The sequence below is a fragment of the Mastigoproctus giganteus genome, chromosome 3, assembly GCF_048544385.1.
Source record: "Mastigoproctus giganteus isolate SK-2022 chromosome 3, ASM4854438v1, whole genome shotgun sequence".
NCBI lineage: Eukaryota > Metazoa > Arthropoda > Arachnida > Uropygi > Thelyphonidae > Mastigoproctus > Mastigoproctus giganteus.
In genome coordinates, this window is record NC_143577.1 from 101,932,242 (window position 1) to 101,954,275 (window position 22,034).

Consider the following 22,034-nt stretch of genomic DNA (forward strand, 5'->3'; position numbering starts at 1 on the left):
AAGCTTTCCTGAAATCCAGGTGTATGATATCAAAATTATTTTTTGCATCCAGTTCCTTTGTGGCCACATCATTAGTATCCAATCAAATTGGTCAGACAAGACTTCCCCTTATTCTGGGTAGAATACATTTTGTAAATGTATTCTACCAGAATTTGAAGATGAAAAAAAAAAAAAAAAAAAATGCTATTTTTTTTATCTTTAAGTGAATCTGATAGAGGCCTGTGTGCGTATACTCTTTGAGACCCATACCTGACTCGCATTGTCTGTATTCATAATTTGTACACAAAAAAAAGGAGAAAACATATTTTTATTCCTTTTTTACATTGTTTGTATTCATGATTCGTAAAATAAACAGTAAAACATATTCATAATATAATTCGCATTAACATTGGCATTTGATGCAAGAAAGCAAGCTTATGCAGCATCAGCCAAAAAAAAAAAAAAAACCTACTTCCATTTCACCCCTCCGTTCATTCGAAATACCTGTCCAGCTGAGCCTTAAATTTATTTAGGCTATCAACTTCCACAACAAGGGATGGAAGTCTGTTCCACCAACCAACTACCTGCTGGCTAAAGGAAAATTTCTGCACATCTATCCTACATCTGTCTTTCCTCAATCTGAATTTATGCACTCTCAGGTGATTATTCTGAGCAAGAGGAAGAATCCAATCAGCATTGAGTGTGCTCAAACCATTCAAGGCTTTATACATCTCAATCAGATCACCTCGCAGATGCCTACTCTCCAGACACTGTAATCTGCAAAACTTAAGCCTTTCTTCATAAGAGCAACCCTTCATTCCATTCACTAATCTTGTTGCCCTTCTCTGTACTTGTTCCAACAGCTCTACATCCTTCTTAAAATGAGGCCTCCAGACTTGTATACAGTACTCAAGGAGTGGCCTGACCATTGCCTTATACAAGAGGATAATCATCACCTTAACCCTGCTAGAGAAATTCCTGTATATCATTGATAAGACACCATGAGCTACTCTTGCAGACCATGTGCACTGCTCAGAAAACTTCATATCTGCCTTGCCAATTACCCCCAGGTCCTTTTCATTCTCTACCTCTGTCATTGTAGTACCACAGAGTTGATACGTTACTCTGGGCTTACAGCTGCCCATATGTAGTACTTTACATTTGTCAATGTTAAACTTCATTTGCCATCTCTCAGCCAATCTGCTGAACTTTTCTAGATCCTGTTGCAGCAACGTACTATCATTAGTGTCCTTAATAACCCTGCCAACCTTTGTATCGTCTGCAAACTTGGACATTAAACTTGATATACCATCATCAATATCATTTATAAATACAGAAAACAATAATGGACCCAAAACTGAACCCTGAGGGACTCCACTAAAAACATTAGTCCACGATGAGCAGTGTCCATTGATTACCACTCTCTGTCTTCACTCCCTCAACCATCCCTTTATCCATAGCAGCAATTTGCCTCCAATGCCACACTACTTTAATTTGTGCAGCAGTCTTCATTTTTGTGCAACAGTATCAAAAGCCTTTCTAAGATCCAAATATATAATATCAAAATTATTCCCAACATCCAGTTCTTTTGTAACTGCATCATAGTATCCAATAAAATTGGTCAAGCAAGACTTTCCCTTAACAAAACCATGATGTGTCCGAGCTATAACTGAAGTCTTGTCTAGATGATCCTGTAGTGCTTCCTTAACCTGTGCCTCCATTAATTTTCCCGGAACAGAAGTCAAACTCACAGGTCTATAATTACTTGTGTCAGCCTTTGATCCTCCTTTGTGAATTGGGGTCACATTTGCACATCTCCAGTCTATGGGTACCTCTCCTGAGTCCAAAGAAGCTCTCATAATTATGGCTAAATGTTTGCTTACTTCCTTTGCTGCCTCCTTTAATATAACTGGATAGATCCCATCCACCCCAGGTGCCTTTTTTATGTTTATCCTCAACAATTTCTCCTCCACTTTCCTCTCAGTTATTTCAAAATCATCTCGCAAACTGCCAGAGTTTACTTCACCTCTGGCATTCCCCTTCCTGAATAACTCCTCATGTGTGAATGTAAATGCAAAATACTCGTTTATTTTGTTAGCCACCTGAGCAGGATCCTCAACTTCTGAACCATCAATATCCAGTGGACCAATCTGATTCATCCCTTTCCTTCTAGAGTTTACATTGGTAAAGAACTCTTTTCTGTTTTTCTTTGCCAAGGATTTCTCATAATCTGCCTTTCCTGCCTAATCTCCTTTGTGACTTGGTTACAGACCAGCTTATATCTATCATAGGCTTCCATGTCACCCATTAATTTATATGTAATCCCATGTATTTTTCTTCTGTGCCATATGTCTCATTAGTTCATCTGACATCCATTTAGGCCTAAACCTTGAACAATATTTCTTAGTTGGTATGTAAAGCCTAGTAGCTTCCAAGATAAGTTCTTTGAATGATTCCCATTTTGAATTTGCTGTTGGTAACATCATCAGTTGGTCCTACTGATGGTCTGCGGCAGAATTTAAATACTGTCTCAGACCATCGTAGTTGCCTTTACGAAAGCAAAAACCCTTCCCTTTACTGTTGGTAGTTACCTCTTTGATTAAATCCCACTTCAACACACTGTGATCACTGCCATCTAGTGGTTCCTTTATCTGCAGATTCTTAATGTATTACTCCCTCTAGTTGCCTCCCGAACATGCTGATGTAAAAAACAATCATCCAATAAATCCACAAAAGCCTTGCTAGTGTGTGAGTGATCAGCCCCAAATTCCAGTCAATATCTGGGAAATTAAAATCCCCCATTATAAGACTCTCTGATTTACTGACCCACTATTTTCCTGTACAGTTTTTTATTATACTCATCAGAGTCATTAGGCCTATAGCACCCTCCTACTCTCAATTTTGATCTCCCAATGCTTATGTCACACCAAACCGACTCGATACTGCACTGTCCAGCGATGTCGACTGGCTTCACTTCCTTGGATTTTATGTTTTTCTTAACTAATAGTATAACCCCTCCTCCCTTCCTATCCTGTCTATCCTTTCTGTAGACGTTGTACTTCCCAAATTCCAGTTCTGCATTCCTTATATCTGTGTGACACCATGTCTCTGATATCCCAACAATATCTGCCTTTGATGTTTTGAGCAATACCTCAAATTCATCAAATTTATTAACTAAACTCCTAGCATTGGTGTACACGCAAGTATAGATGTACCTGTTTCAATTCTTAGCTACTCTAACACAACCGATGTGTTTACGTGTACTGCAATGACGCCCAGCAGTCTCTGAAATATCCTGCATCTTGTTTTTCAGGCTTCTGCTCATTCCAATAGAAGCAGTGCAAGAATCTCTTTCACCTCTGCCAGTGGCTACTGTTAATCTATTAGTCTTTGTCTCCCCCTAAGCTAGCAGTTTTCCGACCCACCTAACACTGCCTCGATAGCATCAGCAAATATTCTTGCACCCTTTCTATTTAAGTGTATCCCATCCGTGTAGGAAAAAATTCTACCCCTTGAGCCTTGTACAATCTTTCCAGGACCGAATTGATCAACAAGGCTCTCATCATATACTCCTTCCAATTGTGTCTGGGCAGAATTGCAGACACTTACAAATTCAATCCTAAATTAATTTTATAAATTTTTATTAAGTTGCTATGCAGAAACAGGACATCATCAATTTCCACTTCAGCTGTATTCTTTTTCCCTTGGATTAGAAATCCAGATCCAGAAAATGCTTTTGCTTGCTGCACTGGCACTGATGGCAAAAATTAAATCCCTTGTGTTCTCCAACAAAGGGATGAAACTTAACAAAAATTGGATGAAACTTAACAAAAATTGGATGAAACTATATACCCAAAAATGTTATTTGCATATATCAACCCGTATGGTACTACATAATTTATGCTGATCTTGTTATTGGTCGAACTACAAATGTCATTCACAAGGTTTGCATCCACCCGTACTCCCCAAACTTCCATCTATGATTTCAAAATCTATAAATACATATTTTCTTAATTATATAATCTGTTGTTTTCTTAAATATGTACTTATTTTTTCTTAATTGTGTATTCAATTATTTTATATCTTTATATACCTCACATCTTTATATCCTTGGACTTGGTGTACCATGGTCTAAGTTGTCCATGCACTGTAAAAACTGAAATCAAATATACATTGTGTAAAAATAATTTTAATAAGCAGTAAAAAATGAAAATGCCGATGATTTTGTATGCATGATGATAATCTTCTTAAATTGTACAATAATTTTGAATTAACTATAAGGAATGAATGCAGTCGAAGTTAGTATTCTTATAATCCACAATATTTTCAACTTTTCGCGATGTTCTTCTGAAATATTTTATTTTTAGTGTCGATTTAATTTCTAATTCTGAAAGTAATACGATTGAATCTTTGCCTTCAATCATATTGCTTCCTGACCAGAAGTCAGAAGCAATACGATATATAATAACATAATAATAACAGTAGCATTAGCATTAGTAAAGGCAAATTCAACCACTCTCTCAGTAAAGGCAAATTTCTGTCCATCTATTTGCAACCGACTTTGTGTAGTCTGAGCACGAGGAAGAATCCCATTAGCATTGAGCTTACTTAAACCATTCAAAGCTTAAACACTTCAATCAGATCTTATTGCAGGTGTGTAATCTCCAGATGCTGCAATTTGCAGAACTAAAGCCTTTCTTGGTAAGAGCACCCCTTTGTTCCCAGTCATGTTGCCCTTCTCTGTACTTGTTACAGGAGCACTACATCCTTCCTAAAATGAGGCTTCCAGACCTGTATGCAGTACTCAAGGTGTGGCTTGACCATTGCCTTATACAAAGGGATAATCACTTCCTTATCCCTGATAACAAAATTCCTGTATATCGTTGATAAAAACCCCATGAGCTGTCCTGGCAGTATGGCTGCACTGCACTGCTCAGAGAACTACACATCTGACTACACAATTACCCACAGGCCGTTTTTCATTCTCCATTACCCTGAGTTAGTACCACACAGTTGGTACGTTACTCTGGGATTACTGCTACCCATATACAGTACTTGGCATTTGTCAATATTAAGTTTCAGTTACCACTTCTCGGTCCATCTGCCTAACTTTTCTAGATTCTGTTCCAGTAGCATGCTGTCATTAACAACCCTGGCAACCTTTGTGTCATCTACAAACTTGGATATTAAGCCTGATATACCTTCATCAATATCACTGATAAATACAGAAAACACCAATGGGCATAACACGAAACCCTGGGGCACTCCACTAATAACGTTAGTCCATGAAATGCAGTGTTCATTGATTACCATTCTCTGCACCTGTTCTAACTGATCTGCATTCTTCCTAAAATGCATGTTCTAGACCTGTATGCAGTACTCATCATCTAGCATAATCACTGACTTATAGAAGGGGGTAAATCATCTCCTTATCCCTAATGGCAAAATTCTTGAATATCATTGGCAAACCCCATGAGCTATCCTGACAGCCAGTCTGCACTGTTCAGTGCAGGTATCATAGTAATGATATCGATCATTATTATTATTATTGCCATTACTTAGTTTGACAAGATTTCTGCTTAATTTTTCCAGTTGAAAATTTTTATATACTTATTTATGAAAGTTTTATTTTAATTTTTTAGATGGCTAAATTAATTATATCAGCTTGTAATTATATCCTGGAATTCAGTTATACAAACTTCAATATTCAGTTTTATTTTTAGGCCTCTGGTACAATTAAAGGTTTTCCTTCTGCTGAGGAATACAAAGGAGAAAATATGATGTATGAACCTTGTGATATTTTGGTGCCAGCTGCTTGTGAGAAGGCTATTACTAAGTTAAATGTTTCAAAATTAAAATGCAAGGTATGTGATCCTCTCTACCTCATTATTTGGATTTTTGTGAGTTTATAATAATACTAGAATAACTATTAATATAGACAAAATGATACAGAAACCTAGGCTTATTTAACATCAGCCTAGAATAATAATAAAATCTTTTCTCCTGAAAAGGGGTGGGTTCATACCTGCCACCTGATTTCACTCTTCAAGCTGACCAACCAGTCTTTAAATTTACATATGATGTTGTTGAGTTCTACAAGATTAGGTAGCAGTTTACGCAAGTAGCTAGTTACAGGCACTTCTGGGCTTACATAATACTCAACTTATGGAAATACAACTTTACGTAAGTTTTTGCCAGCCGGTGCAAACTTAAAAACATTGTTGAAACGGATTTGGTATTGTGAAAATATCATAATGTGAACCCAAGAACACATTGTGTTTTCTTTGGTAATTCGTTCCAAGACCTTGCAAGTTGAAATTTTTGCTATATAACTAAGCTATTTATCTCTCTAAAAGGTCATTTTTATAATGGAAATTGCACTACACTTTCATCGTTATCATATGATCCGTTATAAGAATCAATTTTGAATGCCTTTGTGATATTTTTCTAAAACACATTTCTGGAGGTCACTACCATAAAACAATAAAAAAAAATTGCACTTTCCGGTTTATTGGGCTTTTCCGTTAGCGCAATCTATTATAAATGGGAAGTAGACTCAATCTTATTGCATTTGAGATAATACCAATAACTGGAATTCTGTGGGTTTTTATGTTATTGTATTATGGCGAAATGAGTTTCCCTTCACTGAAATCTTCAATCATATATAAAGCATGAATAAACTTTCAGAATCTTCTCTTCATTCCTATTTACTTATTATAATGGTGAAGGGAAAGGGACCAATGGAAAGTGCAAGCGCTGGCAGTGCTGAGAAACGAAACAAAATTGATTTAGAAATGAAGATGATTAATTAAGAAGTATGAAGCAGGACAAAATTTTTCTTCTATTGCATGGAATTAGGTCTTGCTCTTCAACAGAAGGGACAGTGTTAAAGGACAAAAGAACATGTTAAAAGAACACGTTAAAGGATCAAAGCATTTAAGATCAACAGTGATCACAAAACAGTGTTCAGGTGCTATATCGAAAATGGAAAAGCTATTAATAATATGGATGGAAAATCAGATTCAGAAGCAAGTGCCCCTGAGTCCAATAGCCATTCAAGCAAAAGCAAGAAGTATTTATGAAGATATATTAAGGATAAGTACTGTTAACCCCAAGCCAAATTCGTGTCAAGCAATGGGTGGTTTAATAGGTTCAAGCATCATGCTGGTTTCCAAAATATTAAAGTATGCCGTGAAGTCACCAGTGCCGATTCTGCAGCTGCAGAGAAATTTTGTGATACATTAGGAAAAACCCCCTTCTAAATCTCCACAACCCTCAACTTCCAGAGTGCTGTGCTTATCAGCTGGAGAGTTAATTCTGACAACGATGCTCAAAAGATAAAACTTGCTGATGTTATGCCTGTCTCCTCTCTCTTTTTGTAATTTTATAATTTTGAAATTTTTGTAATTTTGTACATTTTTGTAATTTTTTCTGTGCATGAGATAAAAAAATTGAATAAATAATTCTATATACATGTTCGTTGAACATTTCTTTTTTGCTGCAATCAAATTCAGCGTGCCTAGTTGCAAGTGCTGCATAAGTATTTAGGGAAATTCCAACTTACGCAAAGTTCGACTTGCATAGAGTTCTGCCAAACGCAACTGCGGAACTCAATGTAAGTCAGGGAGTGGCTGTACTTTTAGGCTAAAGCAAACTTTTTTTTTAATACCTAATCTGCAATAACACTGGTTGGCATTAGTTTCCTCCTGAAATGATATCAACTGAATATAGGAAATATATTCAAAATCTCAGATATTTGCTTAAAAAGTTCTCGTTACCCTCAGTTTTCAAATATCATATGTTAATGAACAAACCAAGACCTGTAGTTGGTTTAATAATCTTTTCCATGTATTCTTATCTGTTTATTATTTTTTTTTTTTCTAGAATATTCTGAATATTTCTACAACTTTTGAGAATGCTCCTGAATGTTCCAGAACAGTGGTTCCCAAACCGCCGAGATCTACATACCTTCAAAAATGAAAAAAAGTTTGCAGACAACCTATATATATATATACAGTGCTTTTTTTTGGGACGGTACGCAACAGTATGGTGTACCGGCACCTTTATTAACAGTGACATGTGACATTTGGATGCAGTGCACTTCGAAATTTGTAATATTCCATAAATTTTTTTTCACATGTTTACCTACTATTCAAATAAGCTTAAAATGATTTAACTAAATTTGCATTTTATACTGTCAATTGTTAAGATTTTTTCTATATAAAACTGTATAACCATTTTTATAATTCTAAATTACTCAGTCAGACCTCTGTTTAATTATTTTGAATTCCCCTTGGAAGTTACATTTAAAATAGTTTCTGTTGAGCGAATAAAATTTTCATATAGCGAACAGATTAGGAGAGAATTAACTCAGTATGCCCTGTTCACTTTTCTGGCCTTTAGGCAATTAGTGCTGCTGAGCGAATTAAGAGAGGTGAAGGGATTAGCATTCTACAACCAAGTGGTATCTGGTAAAACCTATCCAACCACCCTGTCCCACACATAAAAGTCACACTGGCCAAGAGTGAACAGATCAAAGTGTATTCCCAATGGGCCCGGCCCACCTTCCAGTGGTGTCCAACCTTTTCCCGTACAGGGGCCATATTCAAAGTTAGATTTCTTTAGTGTTACATTTTTGATATCTTGTTGCAAGTAAAATTGAAAATATTCAAAAATTATTAAGTACAATACACAATTACATTTACTGAACAAAACATTTAATTAGAAAATGTTTTTGATAATTAACAAAATTTAAAATGCTGTTTTAGTTTACTTTCCTCGCGGGCTGTAGGTGGATACCGCTATGAATCAACTGTAAGCACCCCGTTTGAGAATTATAAAAGTGGTTTTCTTTTACAGCGACAAATAATCATCTGTTGTTTCGCGGAAGTGCGTTATCCACACTTTTCAGTAAATTTTCCTTATCTGTTTACATGGTCACAGCACCTGAATATCCGAATGACACCGATATTTTGGGCAGTTTCAAAAAAAAAGAAAAGAAAAAATTCAAATTTAAGAACTAGTGACAATGAAAGTATTAATCCTTCTAAATATGATTGTTGGCATTTGGTGAAAATGATGTATGCAATTTGTGGATACCTAATTGGTAAGAAGGTTTCAGAAGAATTGAAGCATTTGATGAACGCTCTCAATTTCACCGAGTGAATGTGAGCAAGGATTTTCACAAATGAATCTGATCGCCAGCCCAACCAGTACTTCGTTGATGACAGAAACAGTTTCCTCACTACTGTTTCTTAAAACTGCAGGCCCACCGCTGACCCACTTCAATCCAGCACAATATGTCAATTCGTGGCTACTTCGGAAACGTCATTCAGCAACCGACACACAAAGAGGAGGAAAAGAAGTTGGCATGGCGTGTCGGATGAGAACTTAATAAAAATTTGGAATATTCTACAAAACTATGAAATTTATTTTTAATTATTTTACTCACAGTTTACTTATTTTTTTATATATTTGAATAATAAATTTATGCTTAATAAACTGTTAATATACTTAATTTGTTATTCTTATTCTAAAAACATTACTACTAAAGTAACAATATGAGGGGTAAAAAATTTAGAATAGTTTTCATATCCTTTTAATTTTCAATTTTTCCTAATAGCAAAGAATGAATACCGGCACCTATTTTTTTGCAAAAAAAAAAGCACTGTATATATATATATATATATATATCTATGCATGAGTTTCTGTGTGTGTGTATATGTAAGAACACTAGGTTTTCTGAAAAGAAAATTCAAAGTTTTATGTTTAAAATAACTCAACTTTATTTTTATTTTTACATAAATATATAATAATAACTTTATTTATCATCACTTTGCTATACATAGAACAAATAATTTGACCAGTTACAGAGGTTTGTTTCTTGGACCACCTGGAACTGGTCTGAGGACCTCCAGTGTTTGCAGACCCCAGTTTGGGAACCGCTGTTCTAGACTATTATTATGTGTGGAAGAAAGGTCAGGATGCTTCTGGAAGGTAGTAGTAGTAATCTAGGCATGTGATGGAAGAAAACAAGCTTATATAGTATCAGCCCAAAAAAAAAAAAAAAGAAAAAAAAACCCATTTCACACATCCATTGATGTGTGACATAAACGTTTGTCCAGTTCCTCCTTGAATTTATTTAGGCTATCAACTTTCACGACAACAGATGAAAGTTTGTTCCAGCAATCAGCTACACGCTGGCTAAAGGCAAATTTCCACACATCTATTCTATTGCTGTGTTTCCTTAATTTGAATTTATGCCCCTTCAGGTTCATAATCTGAGCAAAAAAAAGAATCCCATCAGAATTGAGCTTGCTCAACCGATTCAAGTCCTTATACACCTCAATCAGATCACCTCACAGGTACCTAGTCTCCAGACGCTGCAATTTGCAGAACTTAAGCCTTTCTCGGTAAGACCACCAATCTTGTTGCCCTTCTCTGTACTTGCTCAAGTCTTGGCGCATTATAGCTTAGTAGCTAATGCGCCAATAAAATCAAAACCAACCAACCAACCAACTTTCTCGAGCAACTCAACATCTTTCCTAAAATGAGGCCTCCAGACCTGTATACAGTACCCAAGGTGTGGCATGATCATTGCTTTATACTAGGGGATAATCACCTCCTTTTCCTTACTAGCAAAATTCCAGTATATCATTGGTCTGCTCAGAAAATTTCATATCTGATTTTTCATTTTCCACTACCCTGAGTGTATTAGCACACCTTTGGTATGTTTCTCTGGGATTACTTCTACCCATATGCAGTACTTTGCATTTGTCAATGTTAAACTTCAATTGCCACATCTCAGTCCATCTGCCCAAATTTTCTAGATTCTGTTGCAGTAGTACACTGACACTAATGTCATTAACATCCCTGCCAACCTTTGTATCATTTGCAAACTTGGACATTAAGCCTGATATACCTTATCAATATCATTAATAAATATACAAAACAACAATGGGCCCAACACCGAACCCTGGGGTACTCCACTTATAACATTAGTCCATGAACAGCACCATGTGTGAATGTAGATGCAAAATACTCATTCAGATTATAAGCTATCTGAGCAGGGTAATCAACAGTCGAACCATCAATATCAAGTGGACTATGATTCATCCCTTTCCTTCTAGAGTTTATATAAGTAATGAAGTCCTTGCTGTTTTTCTTAGCATCCTTTGCCAAAGATTTTGCTTGCTAACTTCCTTTGTTACTTGATTACAGACTAGCTTAACTACCATAGACTTCTGTGTCACATGATAATTTATATACATCCCGTGCATTTTTCTTCTCTGCCACGAGTCTCATTAGTTCAGCTGACATCCATTTAGGCCTAAACCTTGAATAATATTTCTTAATCATATGAAAAGCCTTGTAGCTTCCACAGCTACTTCTTTGAATTCTTCCCATTTAGAATTTGCTGCCGACAAAATCATCAGTTGTTCCCACTGTATACAATTTAAAAACTGTCTTGTGAGACCACTGTAGTCACCTTTATGGAAGAAAAAACCCTTCCCTTTACCCTTGATGGTAGTAATATCTTCAAGTAAATACCACAGTACACTGTGATCACTACCACCCAGTGGTTCTTTTATCTGCAAATTCTTAATGCACGACTGATGATAACCAGATCAAGAGAATTACTGTCTGTGGTTGCCTCTCTAATGTGTTGTAGTAAACAATCATGCAATCAATCCACAAAAGTCTTGCAATGTGTGCGAGTGATCAACCACAAGTTCCAGTCAATATCTGGGAAGTTAAAATCCCCCATTATTAGACAATCTGATTTACTGGCTCACTATTTCTCTGTGAAGTTGTTCATTGTACTCATCAGAGTCATTAGACCTATAACACATTCCTATTCTCATTTTTGATCTTCCAATGCTTATATCACACCAAACTAATTCAACATTGCATTCACCATCTATGTCAACTGGATGACTTCCTTAGATTTTGTGTTTCTTAACTAACAGCATAACCACTTCTCCCTTCCTATCCTTTCTGTACACATTGTACTCCCCAAATTCCAATTCGGCACTGTTTATATCTGTGTGACACCACATCTCTGATATCCCAACAAATCTCTGTCAAAGGTTCTAGAACCTTTGACAGAGTTCTCTAGAATCATTGTGAACCTTCTAGAAACTTCTCTATCGATATATATATAGGGGTGGGTTTTGCACCATGCAAGCATTTTTGTATTTCAAGAAGTGCATGTGTTTCAGATAGCAAGTGGTGAACAAGTGTTTAGGAAATTTGTGTTTGTAAACAAATGTTGTGTGTATAAGTGTAAATCATAAACTGTGTTTAAATTAGAAATAAAAATCTAAAATTCCTTAATTGTGTTCTTATGTGCACATACCCCAACCCTACGTGAAATATGTCATATTCTTGCCGAAATAGTAGCCTGATAGTTTTTGCTACGTTTGCAGAGCAGTAGTATTAAAATGGCAGCGGAAGCCATTGTCACAACCTGTGAGACAAGCCTATGAACATCTATTTTAGATGTAAGGTCAGAGATCAAGATAAGAGTATAGGCTCCAAAGATTTCCTGTAGTCCATATTCAAGAACATTAACAGGCTGGTTTAGAGGTAGTCATAAATCAATGCCTTTTGCTGTTCTGGTAATATATGGAGGGAACCCCAAGACCAAATAAATGATTACTTTTGCACGACCAATATTTCTGTTTTTTTCTGGAAAATCCAAGCATAAAGTAGAATATCCCAACCTACCTTCTGCTCTAAGGCTGATTCTTCATGATGATAACAGTGTCAGTGCCAAAGCCACCAGAAACATACTTGATTCTGATACAGGATCAGAAGATGTACAATCCAGAATGAGTACATATCCAGACTTTTCAATTCTTGATACTGCAAAGCCACATCTAATCACTTAGGCAGAATTGAATGATTTGGTCAGAGATTTAGACCTCTCCAAAATCAATGCTTAATTACTAGGATCACAGATTCAATAGTGGAATCTTCTTGAAAAGGGCATCAAGGTGTCTTTTTATAGGAAGAGGCAATCTAACATAATGATCTATTACTCCAAGGATGGTGCTTAATTAGCATTAGCATTAGTAGAGGAATTTGATTCAAGAAAGGCTTAAGTTTTGAGAAAAAAGGCAGCATCAGCCAAAAGAGAAAAAAAAAAAAAAAAAAAAACCACTTCCACTTCACCCCTCTGTTCGTTCGAAATACCTGTCCAGCTGAGCCTTAAACTTCTTTAGGCTATCAACTTCCACAACAAGGGATGGAAGTCTGTTCCACCAACCAACCATCCGCTGGCTAAAGGCAAAATTCCACACATCTATCCTACATCTGTCTTTCCTCAATTTGAATTTATGCCCTCTCAGGTGATTATTCTGAGCAAGAGGAAGAATCCCATCAACATTGAGCATGCTCAAACCATTCAAGGCTTTATATACCTCTATCAGATCACCTCGCTGGTGCCTAGTCTATAATTATATCATTCTTATATTGCTGATATAACAATGGTACTTATATCATTGTTATATCAATACAGTACTGTGGTGGCAGACCGATACTTTCATTTATATGTTGTGTATTGCTATTACTTATTTATCATAGAAAAACCCCAAGTGCTTCCTCTGTAGCCTGTTTGCACTACTTAGAGAATTGTTTCTGAATAACAATCCTTTTCAGTATTAGCTATTGTTGTGGAAAAAGGTTATGGCCTCATTTTGTACACAGCAGTGAGCAAGGTAACTTTGCTACTTTAATCGCATATTGTGGATAAATCTCACATTGGATTATTCAACCAGATGTCATTATCCAAACCAATGCATGAATAATGACACCCACTTTAAATAAATGCAATATATAGCACTTTTTGTTTAAAGTATTAAATACTGAGAAGTGACTCGACAATATGAGATTGTTGCACTAAGTAGCAAACCTGGTTTGCCCACTTCCATGTAAAATGAGGCTATATGCTATTTATACAATAAAGTTTTTATTGTTTTTGTAGATGAGGCTTTCATTCTAACTTTTTTTTGAAATTATCTGCTACCTTAAGTTGATCTAACATAACATGATCCATAATTACTTGTGTCAGCCTTTGATCCTCCTTTGTGAATTGGGGTCACATTTGCACATTTCCAGTCTATGGGTACCTCCCCTGAGTCCAAGGAAGCTCTCATAATTATGGCTAAGGGTTTGCTTACTTCCTTTGCTGCCTCCTTTAATATTACTGGATAGATCCCATCCACCCCAGATGCCTTTCTTGTGTTTATCTTCAACAATTTCTCCTCCACTTTACTCTCGGTTATTACAAGATTCTCTAGCTTACTGCCAGAGTTGAATACACCTCTGGCATTCCCCTCTCTGAATAACTCCTCATGTGTGAATGTCGATGCAAAATATTCATTTAGTTTGTTAGCTACCTGAGCAGGATCATCAACAGTTGACCCATCGATATCAAGTGGACCAATCTGATTCATCCCCTTCCTTCTAGAGTTTACATAAGTAAAGAACTCTTTGCTGTTTTTCTTTGCATCCCTTGCCAAAGATTTCTTGTAATCTGCCTTCGTCTGCCTAACCTACTTTGTAACTTGGTTACAGATCAACTTGTATCTATCATAGGCTTCTGTGTCACGTGTTAATTTGTATGTATCCCATGCATTTTTATTCTCTGCCATATGTCTCATTAGTTCATCTGACATCCATTTAGGCCTGAACCTTGAACAATATTTCTTAGTTGGTATGTAAAGCCTAGTAGCTTCCAAGATAAGTTCTTTGAATGCTTCCCATTTTGAATTTGCTGTTGGTAACATCATCAGTTGGTCCCACTGTATAGAATTTAAATACTGTCTCAGTCTATCGTAGTCGCCTTTACGAAAGCAATAACTCTTCCCTTTACCCCTAATGGTAGTTACCTCTTTGAGTAAATCCCACTTCAGCACACTGTGATCACTGCCACCTAGTGGTTCATTTATCTGCAGATTCTTAATGAATGAAGAATCACTAGTGATAATCAAATCAAGAGTATTACTCCCTCTAGTTGCCTCCCGAACATGCTGATGTGTAGAAAACACTCATCCAATAAATCCACAAAAGCCTTACTAGTGTGTGTGTGTGACCAGCCCCCAAATTCCAGTCAATATCTGGGAAATTAAAATCTCCCACTATAAGACTCTCTGATTTACTGACCCACTCTATTTCCCTGTACAGTTTCTTATTATACTCATCAGAGTCATTAGGCCTATAGCACACTCCTACTCTCAATTTTCATCTCCCAATGCTTATGTCACACCAAACTGACTCGACACTGCACTGTCCAGCGATGTCGACTGGCTTCACTTCCTTGGATTTTATGTGTTTCTTAACTAATAGCATAACCCCCTCCTTCCTTCCTATCCTGTCTATCCTTTCTGTCCTGTCTATTAAGTGTTTCAGAGGATGAACTTGTGCGTGAACTAAGAGGTCAAAACGTGGTTCAAGCCAAAAGAATTGTTATTAAAAGAGATGGAGAGCCTGCCCCTACATGGACGGTGATACTAACATTTAAAACACAGATCTACCTATTTCCATTAAAGCTGGTTATCTTAGATGCCAAGTAAGATCATCCAGTCCGGTGCTTTAAGTGCCAAAAATTTGGTCATTCCCAAGCTGTTTGCAGAGGTGTAGCCACTTGTGCTAACTGCGGATCAAAAGAGCATACACACACACAAACTGTAACACTGAAATGCAAATTTGTCCTAAGGTTGGCACTCTGCCTTCTCTAAGGAATGCCCTAATGGAAAAGAGAAAAGAATATTCAGAAATATAAGATTGAGCAGAAAGTATCATATCAAGAAGCTAAAAACCATTTTGCAGTACCTGCAAAGTCACCTACATATGCTTCAGTTACCCAATGGCTACGGTCGGTAGCAACCCAGACTGACTGCTCAGTCCCTCCAAATATCTCAATATCTGATTGGGCTAAATCACTCCTCTCCTCATCAAAGGAAAAACCTATTCCTAAATATGCTACTCGAGAAGCAAATACTCTTGTAACAATACTTCCGGATAAGAAACCTAATGAGCAACCAAAAGAATGAGCCAAGAGCCCTGACATCCGATACCATGGATATTGATGAAAAGATAGATGAGGATGATTCAATTCTTGAGATTCATCTAGAGAATGAAATTGACACAGGTAGGCCAATCTTCCCAAAAAAAGAAAAAGCAAAAGTAGACAAGCGCAAACAAAACTATCCTCTGTAAGTAACCAAACACATCAGTTAAAACCAAAGAATGCACACAATGATTCAATGGAATTGTTACAGATTTCGTGCTAATTTAGATGACCTCTATGATTTAAGTGAATATAAGCCTGTTGCAGCATGCATACAAGAAACAAACCTGACGAATGCAGTATCTATAACAATCAAACACTTCACCACGTATAGAAAAGATAGAAACTGTTGGAGGCAATTGCAGCACGTATCACCATTGGCATAACAATAACATTAGTCTCATTGTATCTGTCTCCAAACCACGCTTACACCCTTGCTGATTTAGATGACCTTGTAAGACAAATACTCGCTCCTTTCTGTATTCTGGGTGACTGGAATGGCCATAACCTCCTACGGGGTTCTCAACAACTTGACTGCAGAGGACAAATAATTGAGATATTTAATAATATCTCAATTATTTGATAATTAATAATTAATAAACACAATCTAATTATTTTAAACACCGGTGATCACACATGTTCATGTACCACCTGGTTCAAGCTCTGCCATTGATCTAACAGTATGTTCTCCAACAATATTTCCTCTCATAGACTGGACAGTTACTGACAACCCTCTTGGTAGTGATCACTTTCTGTAATTTCTGTACAAGTTATCCTCCTCTGAATAGCATTAGAATAATTTGGAAATTTGACAAGGGCAACTGGGCTAAATATCAAGAAATAGCTCATTTAGATTCCACTATCATTGCAACTGACAAGATTGATTCTGCAGTAAGCTATATTACACAACAAATGGATCTGCTATCCTGAAATCTTCATCTAAAATCCAACTCCATCCAAAAATGTGGTGGAATGAAGCATGTAACATTGCTAAAAGAGAAGGAATAAATACTGGAATCAGTTTAGAAAACAGCCATCCTCCTACAGTTTAAAAGAGCAAGGGCTAAGGCTCGTCACGTAAGACGAATGAGTAAAAAAGAAGCATGGGCACACTATGCTGCCACAATAAACAGATTCATAGATACTGCTACAGTCTTGAAAAAAATCAAATGTATCAATGGCAAATACTCACTTGTTACTTCTCCGATTCTATTTCTGAACCTGTGGAACTTGCTAATGCATTCGGCTTGTCTTTTGAATCACTCTCAGCTGTTTCCGCCTATGAACCAGCCTTTCAGTCGCTAAAATGCAGTACAGAAAAGTATAAACTGAATTTTAATACTGCTCTCCAACGTTCATACAATCTGCCATTGACCATGACTGAATTTCTTAATGCGCTCACAAAAGTGAAAAAACAGTGCTCCAAGTCCTGATGGAATTTATTACACAATGATTTCCCAATTAAGTGGAAGATCATTAAGTGATCTCTTACTATTCTATAATAGAATTTTCTTAGAGGAATATTACCCCATCAGCGGGTACCATTCTTATGTGCTAGCCTTCTCGAAACCAGGAAAAGACCACACAGATCCAACAAACTATCAACTTATCTCCCTAACAAGTTGCTTGGGAAAAACAATGGAAAAATACTTAACGCCCGACTAACATAGTATTTGGAGACTCAAAACATTCTGAGTCCAAACCAGTATGGTTTTCGAAGAAGTAGATTGACGCTTGATCTCATTATCAAAGCGGAAGCAAATATTTGGAACGTCTTTCTAAGAAATTAACACTTTGTTATGATATGCGTTGACATCGAAAAAGCATTTGATAGAGCTTGGCGTTATGGGATTCTTCGTGACTAATGTAAATCTGGTCTTCGGGGTCATCTCCCGAAATTTATTCATCTAACAGATCCTTCCAAGTCCTTTAGCATTAGCATTAGCATTAGTAGAGGCATTTGATGCAAGAAAGCAAGCTTATGCAGCATCAGCCAAAAAAAAAAAAAAAAAAAAAAAAACCCACTTCCACTTCACCCCTCTGTTCGTTCAAAATACCTGTCCAGCTGAGCCTTAAACTTATTTAGGCTATCAACCTCCACCACAAGGGATGGAAGTCTGTTCCACCAACCAACCACCCGCTGGCTAAAGGCAAATTTCCGCACGTCTATCCTACATCTGTCTTTCCTCAATTTGAATTTATGCCCTCTCAGGTGATTATTCTGAGCTAGAGGAAGAATCCCATCAGCATTGAGCATGCTTAAACCATTCAAGGCTTTATACACCTCTATCAGATCACCTCGCTGGTGCCTAGTCTCCAGACACTGTAATTTGCAAAACTTAAGCCTTTCTTCGTAAGAGCACCCCTTTGTTCCATTCACTAATCTTGTTGCCCTTCTCTGTACTCGTTCCAGCAGCTCTACATCCTTTTTGAAATGAGGCCTCCAGACCTGTATACAGTACTCTAGGTGTGGCCTGACCATCGCCTTATACAATGGAATAATCACCTCCTTATCCCTGCTGGAAAAATTCCTGTATATCATTGACAATACTCCATGAGCTACTCTTGCAGCCCGTCTGCACTGCTCAGAGAACTTCATATCTGCCTGCACAACCACCCCCAAGTCCCTTTCATTCTCTACCACTGTCAGTGTTGTACCATAGAGTTGATACGTTGCTCTGGGGTTGCTGTTTCCCATGTGTAGTACTTTACATTTGTCAATGTTAAACTTCATTTGCCACCTCTCAGCCCATCTGCTCAACCTTTCCAGATCCTGTTGCAGAAGCATAGTGTCAGTAGTGTCCTTGACAACCCTGCCAACCTTTGTATCGTCTGCAAACTTGGACATTAATCCCGATATACCATCATCAATATCATTTATAAATACAGAAAACAATAATGGACCCAACACTGAGCCCTGAGGGACTCCACTAATAACATCAGTCCACGATGAGCAGTGTCCATTGATTACCACTCTCTGTCTTCTCCCCCTCAACCACCCCTTTATCCATAGCAGCAATTTGCCTCCAATGTCACACTGCTCCAATTTGTGGAGCAGTCTTCCATGTGCAACAGTATCAAAAGCCTTTCTAAGATCCAAGTATATAATATCAAAGTTATTCCCTGCATCCAGTTCTTTTGTGACTGCATCATAGTATCCAATCAAGTTGGTCAGGCAAGACTTCCCCTTAACAAAACCATGCTGTGTCTGAGCTATAACTGAAGTCTTGTCTAAATGATCCTGCAGTGCGTCTTTAACCAGTGCCTCCATTAATTTTCCTGGAACAGAAGTCAAGCTCACAGGTCTATAATTACTTGTGTCAGCCTTTGATCCTCCTTTGTGAATTGGGGTCACATTTGCACATTTCCAGTCTATGGGTACCTCCCCTGAGTCCAAGGAAGCTCTCATAATTATGGCTAAGGGTTTGCTTACTTCCTTTGCTGCCTCCTTTAATATAACTGGATAGATCCCATCCACCCCGGGTGCCTTTCTTGTGTTTATCTTCAACAGTTTCTCCTCCACTTTACTCCCAGTTATTTCAAGATTCTGTAACTTACTGCTAGAGTTGAATACACCTCTGGCATTCCCCTCGCTGAATAACTCCTCATGTGTGAATGTCGATGCAAAATATTCATTTAGTTTGTTAGCCACCTGAGCAGGATCATCAACACTTGACCCATCAATATCAAGTGGACCAATCTGATTCATCCCTTTCCTTCTAGAGTTTACATAAGTAAAGAACTCTTTGCTGTTTTTCTTTGCATCCCTTGCCAAGGATTTCTCGTAATCTGCCTTCGCCTGCCTAACCTCCTTTGTAACTTGGTTGCATATCAACTTGTATCTATCATAGGCTTCTGTGTCATGTGTTAATTTGTAAGTATCCCATGCATTTTTCTTCTCTGCCATATGTCTCATTAGTTCATCTGACATCCATTTTGGCCTAAACCTTGAACAATATTTCTTAGTTGGTATGTAAAGCCTAGTAGCTTCCAAGATAAGTTCTTTGAATGCTTCCCATTTTGAATTTGCTGTTGGTAACATCATCAGTTGGTCCCACTGTATAGAATTTAAATACTGTCTCAGTCCATCGTAGTCGCCTTTACGGAAGCAATAACCCTTCCCTTTACCCCTAATGGTAGTTACCTCTTTGAGTAAATCCCACTTCAGCACACTGTGATCACTGCCACCTAGTGGTTCATTTATCTGCAGATTCTTAATGCATGAAGAATCACTGCTGATAATCAAATCAAGAGTATTACTCCCTCTAGTTGCCTCCCGAACATGCTGATGTAGAAAACAATCATCCAATAAATCCACAAAAGCCCTGCTAGTGTGTGAGTATCCAGCCTCCAAATTCCAGTCAATATCTGGGAAATTAAAATCTCCCATTATAAGACACTCTGATTTACTGGCCCACTCTATTTCCCTGTACAGTTCCTTATTATACTCATCAGAGTCATTAGGCCTATAGCACACTCCTACTCTCAATTTTGATCTCCCAATGTTTATGTCACACCAAACTGACTCCACACTGCACTGTTCAGCGATGTCGGCTGGCTTCACTTCCTTGGTTTTTATGTGTTTCTTAACTAATAGCATAACACCTCCCCCCTTCCTATCCTGTCTGTCCTTTCTGTAGACGTTGTACTCCCCAAATTGCAGTTCCGCATCCCTTATATCTGTGTGACACCACGTCTCTGATATCCCAACAATATCTGCCTTCGATGTTTTGAGCAATACCTCAAATTCATCAAATTTATTTACTAAACTCCTAGCATTGGTGTACACGCAAGTATACCTGCACCTGTTTCTATTCTTAGCTACCCTAACACAACCCATGTGTTTACTTGTACCACAATGGCTCCCAGCAGTCTCTGAAATACCATGCATCTTGTTTTTCAGGCTTCTGCTCATTCTAATAGAAGCAGTGCAAGAATCTCTTTCACCTCTGCCAGTGGCTACTGTCAATCTATTGGTCTTTGTCTCCCCCCAAGCTAGCAGTTTTCCGACCCACCTAACACTGCCTCGATAGCATCAGCAAATATTCTTGCACCCTTTCTATTTAAGTGTATCCCATCCCTGTAGAAGCAATCTCTCCTGTTAACAAGTACAGTCCAGGCTGAAAAAAATTCTACCCCTTGAGCCTTGCACAATCTTTCCAGGGCCGAATTGATCGACAAGGCTCTCATCATATACTCCCTCCTATCGTGTCTGGGCAGAATTGCAGACACTTTCAAATTCAACCCTAATTCTCGGCTTTTGTTCAACAGTGACCTGTACTTGTTAAGTAATTCTGCCGGTCTCCTACTCTTAATATTATTAGTGCCAACGTGTACAACTATATCACCTTTTGTGCCCTTAAAAGATGATATTCGCTCTACAACGTCATCAACCTTTGCCCCTGGCAGACATACCCTGGTCCTGTTCCACCTATCTTTTTTACAAAGCATGTTCCCCGTTTCCCTGACAATAGAGTCACCAACAACTACTAGTTCCTTCGGGACCAGCGCATTCTGCCTTGGGGGTTGTCTCTGTGTCACGCGATGCCCAAGTGCAAGCTCTGGCGTTGATGTGGGCAGCTGAGAGCTTGATGGGCCCCTCAATTTAGTTTCTTCGAGGGCATCCACCCTGTCCTTCAAGCTCTCATATAGGCCCAAAAGAACGCCGAGTTGTTGCCTGATATCGATACACTCCTTGCATCGCGCACACACAAAGACATCCCCCTTGGCAGTATCATGTTCCGTACCCGATTGCTCTGCAAACATCAAGCAAACAGTGCATTTTATAAGGCTGTGAGTCAGAGGACAACTGCCCCCCTCAGTTCTGCTCTGAGCCACAGCACTTCCATTAGCTTGAGCCTTTTGCTTTGCTGCTCTGGTCTGAGTCATGATTCTATTAATTTATTAATTAATTATGTTATTAATTATATTACGTTTGTAATCTAAGTCGTTATATGTATTTATTTAAACGTACAATTTA

General features: G+C 37.8%; 1 protein-coding gene across 3 annotated transcripts in view; it reads left to right on the top strand.

Moving 5' to 3' along the window:
• Window positions 1–22,034, top strand: part of LOC150088191 (glutamate dehydrogenase, mitochondrial-like) — a 246,195-nt gene that overhangs the window by 125,005 nt on the left and 99,156 nt on the right. For all 3 annotated transcript variants that reach the window (XM_090369374.1, XM_090369372.1, XM_090369371.1), the window contains one exon: window positions 5,703–5,843. In XM_090369374.1, the coding sequence (XP_090225500.1) occupies window positions 5,703–5,843 (141 nt within the window). The remainder of the gene's footprint in view (window positions 1–5,702; window positions 5,844–22,034) is intronic.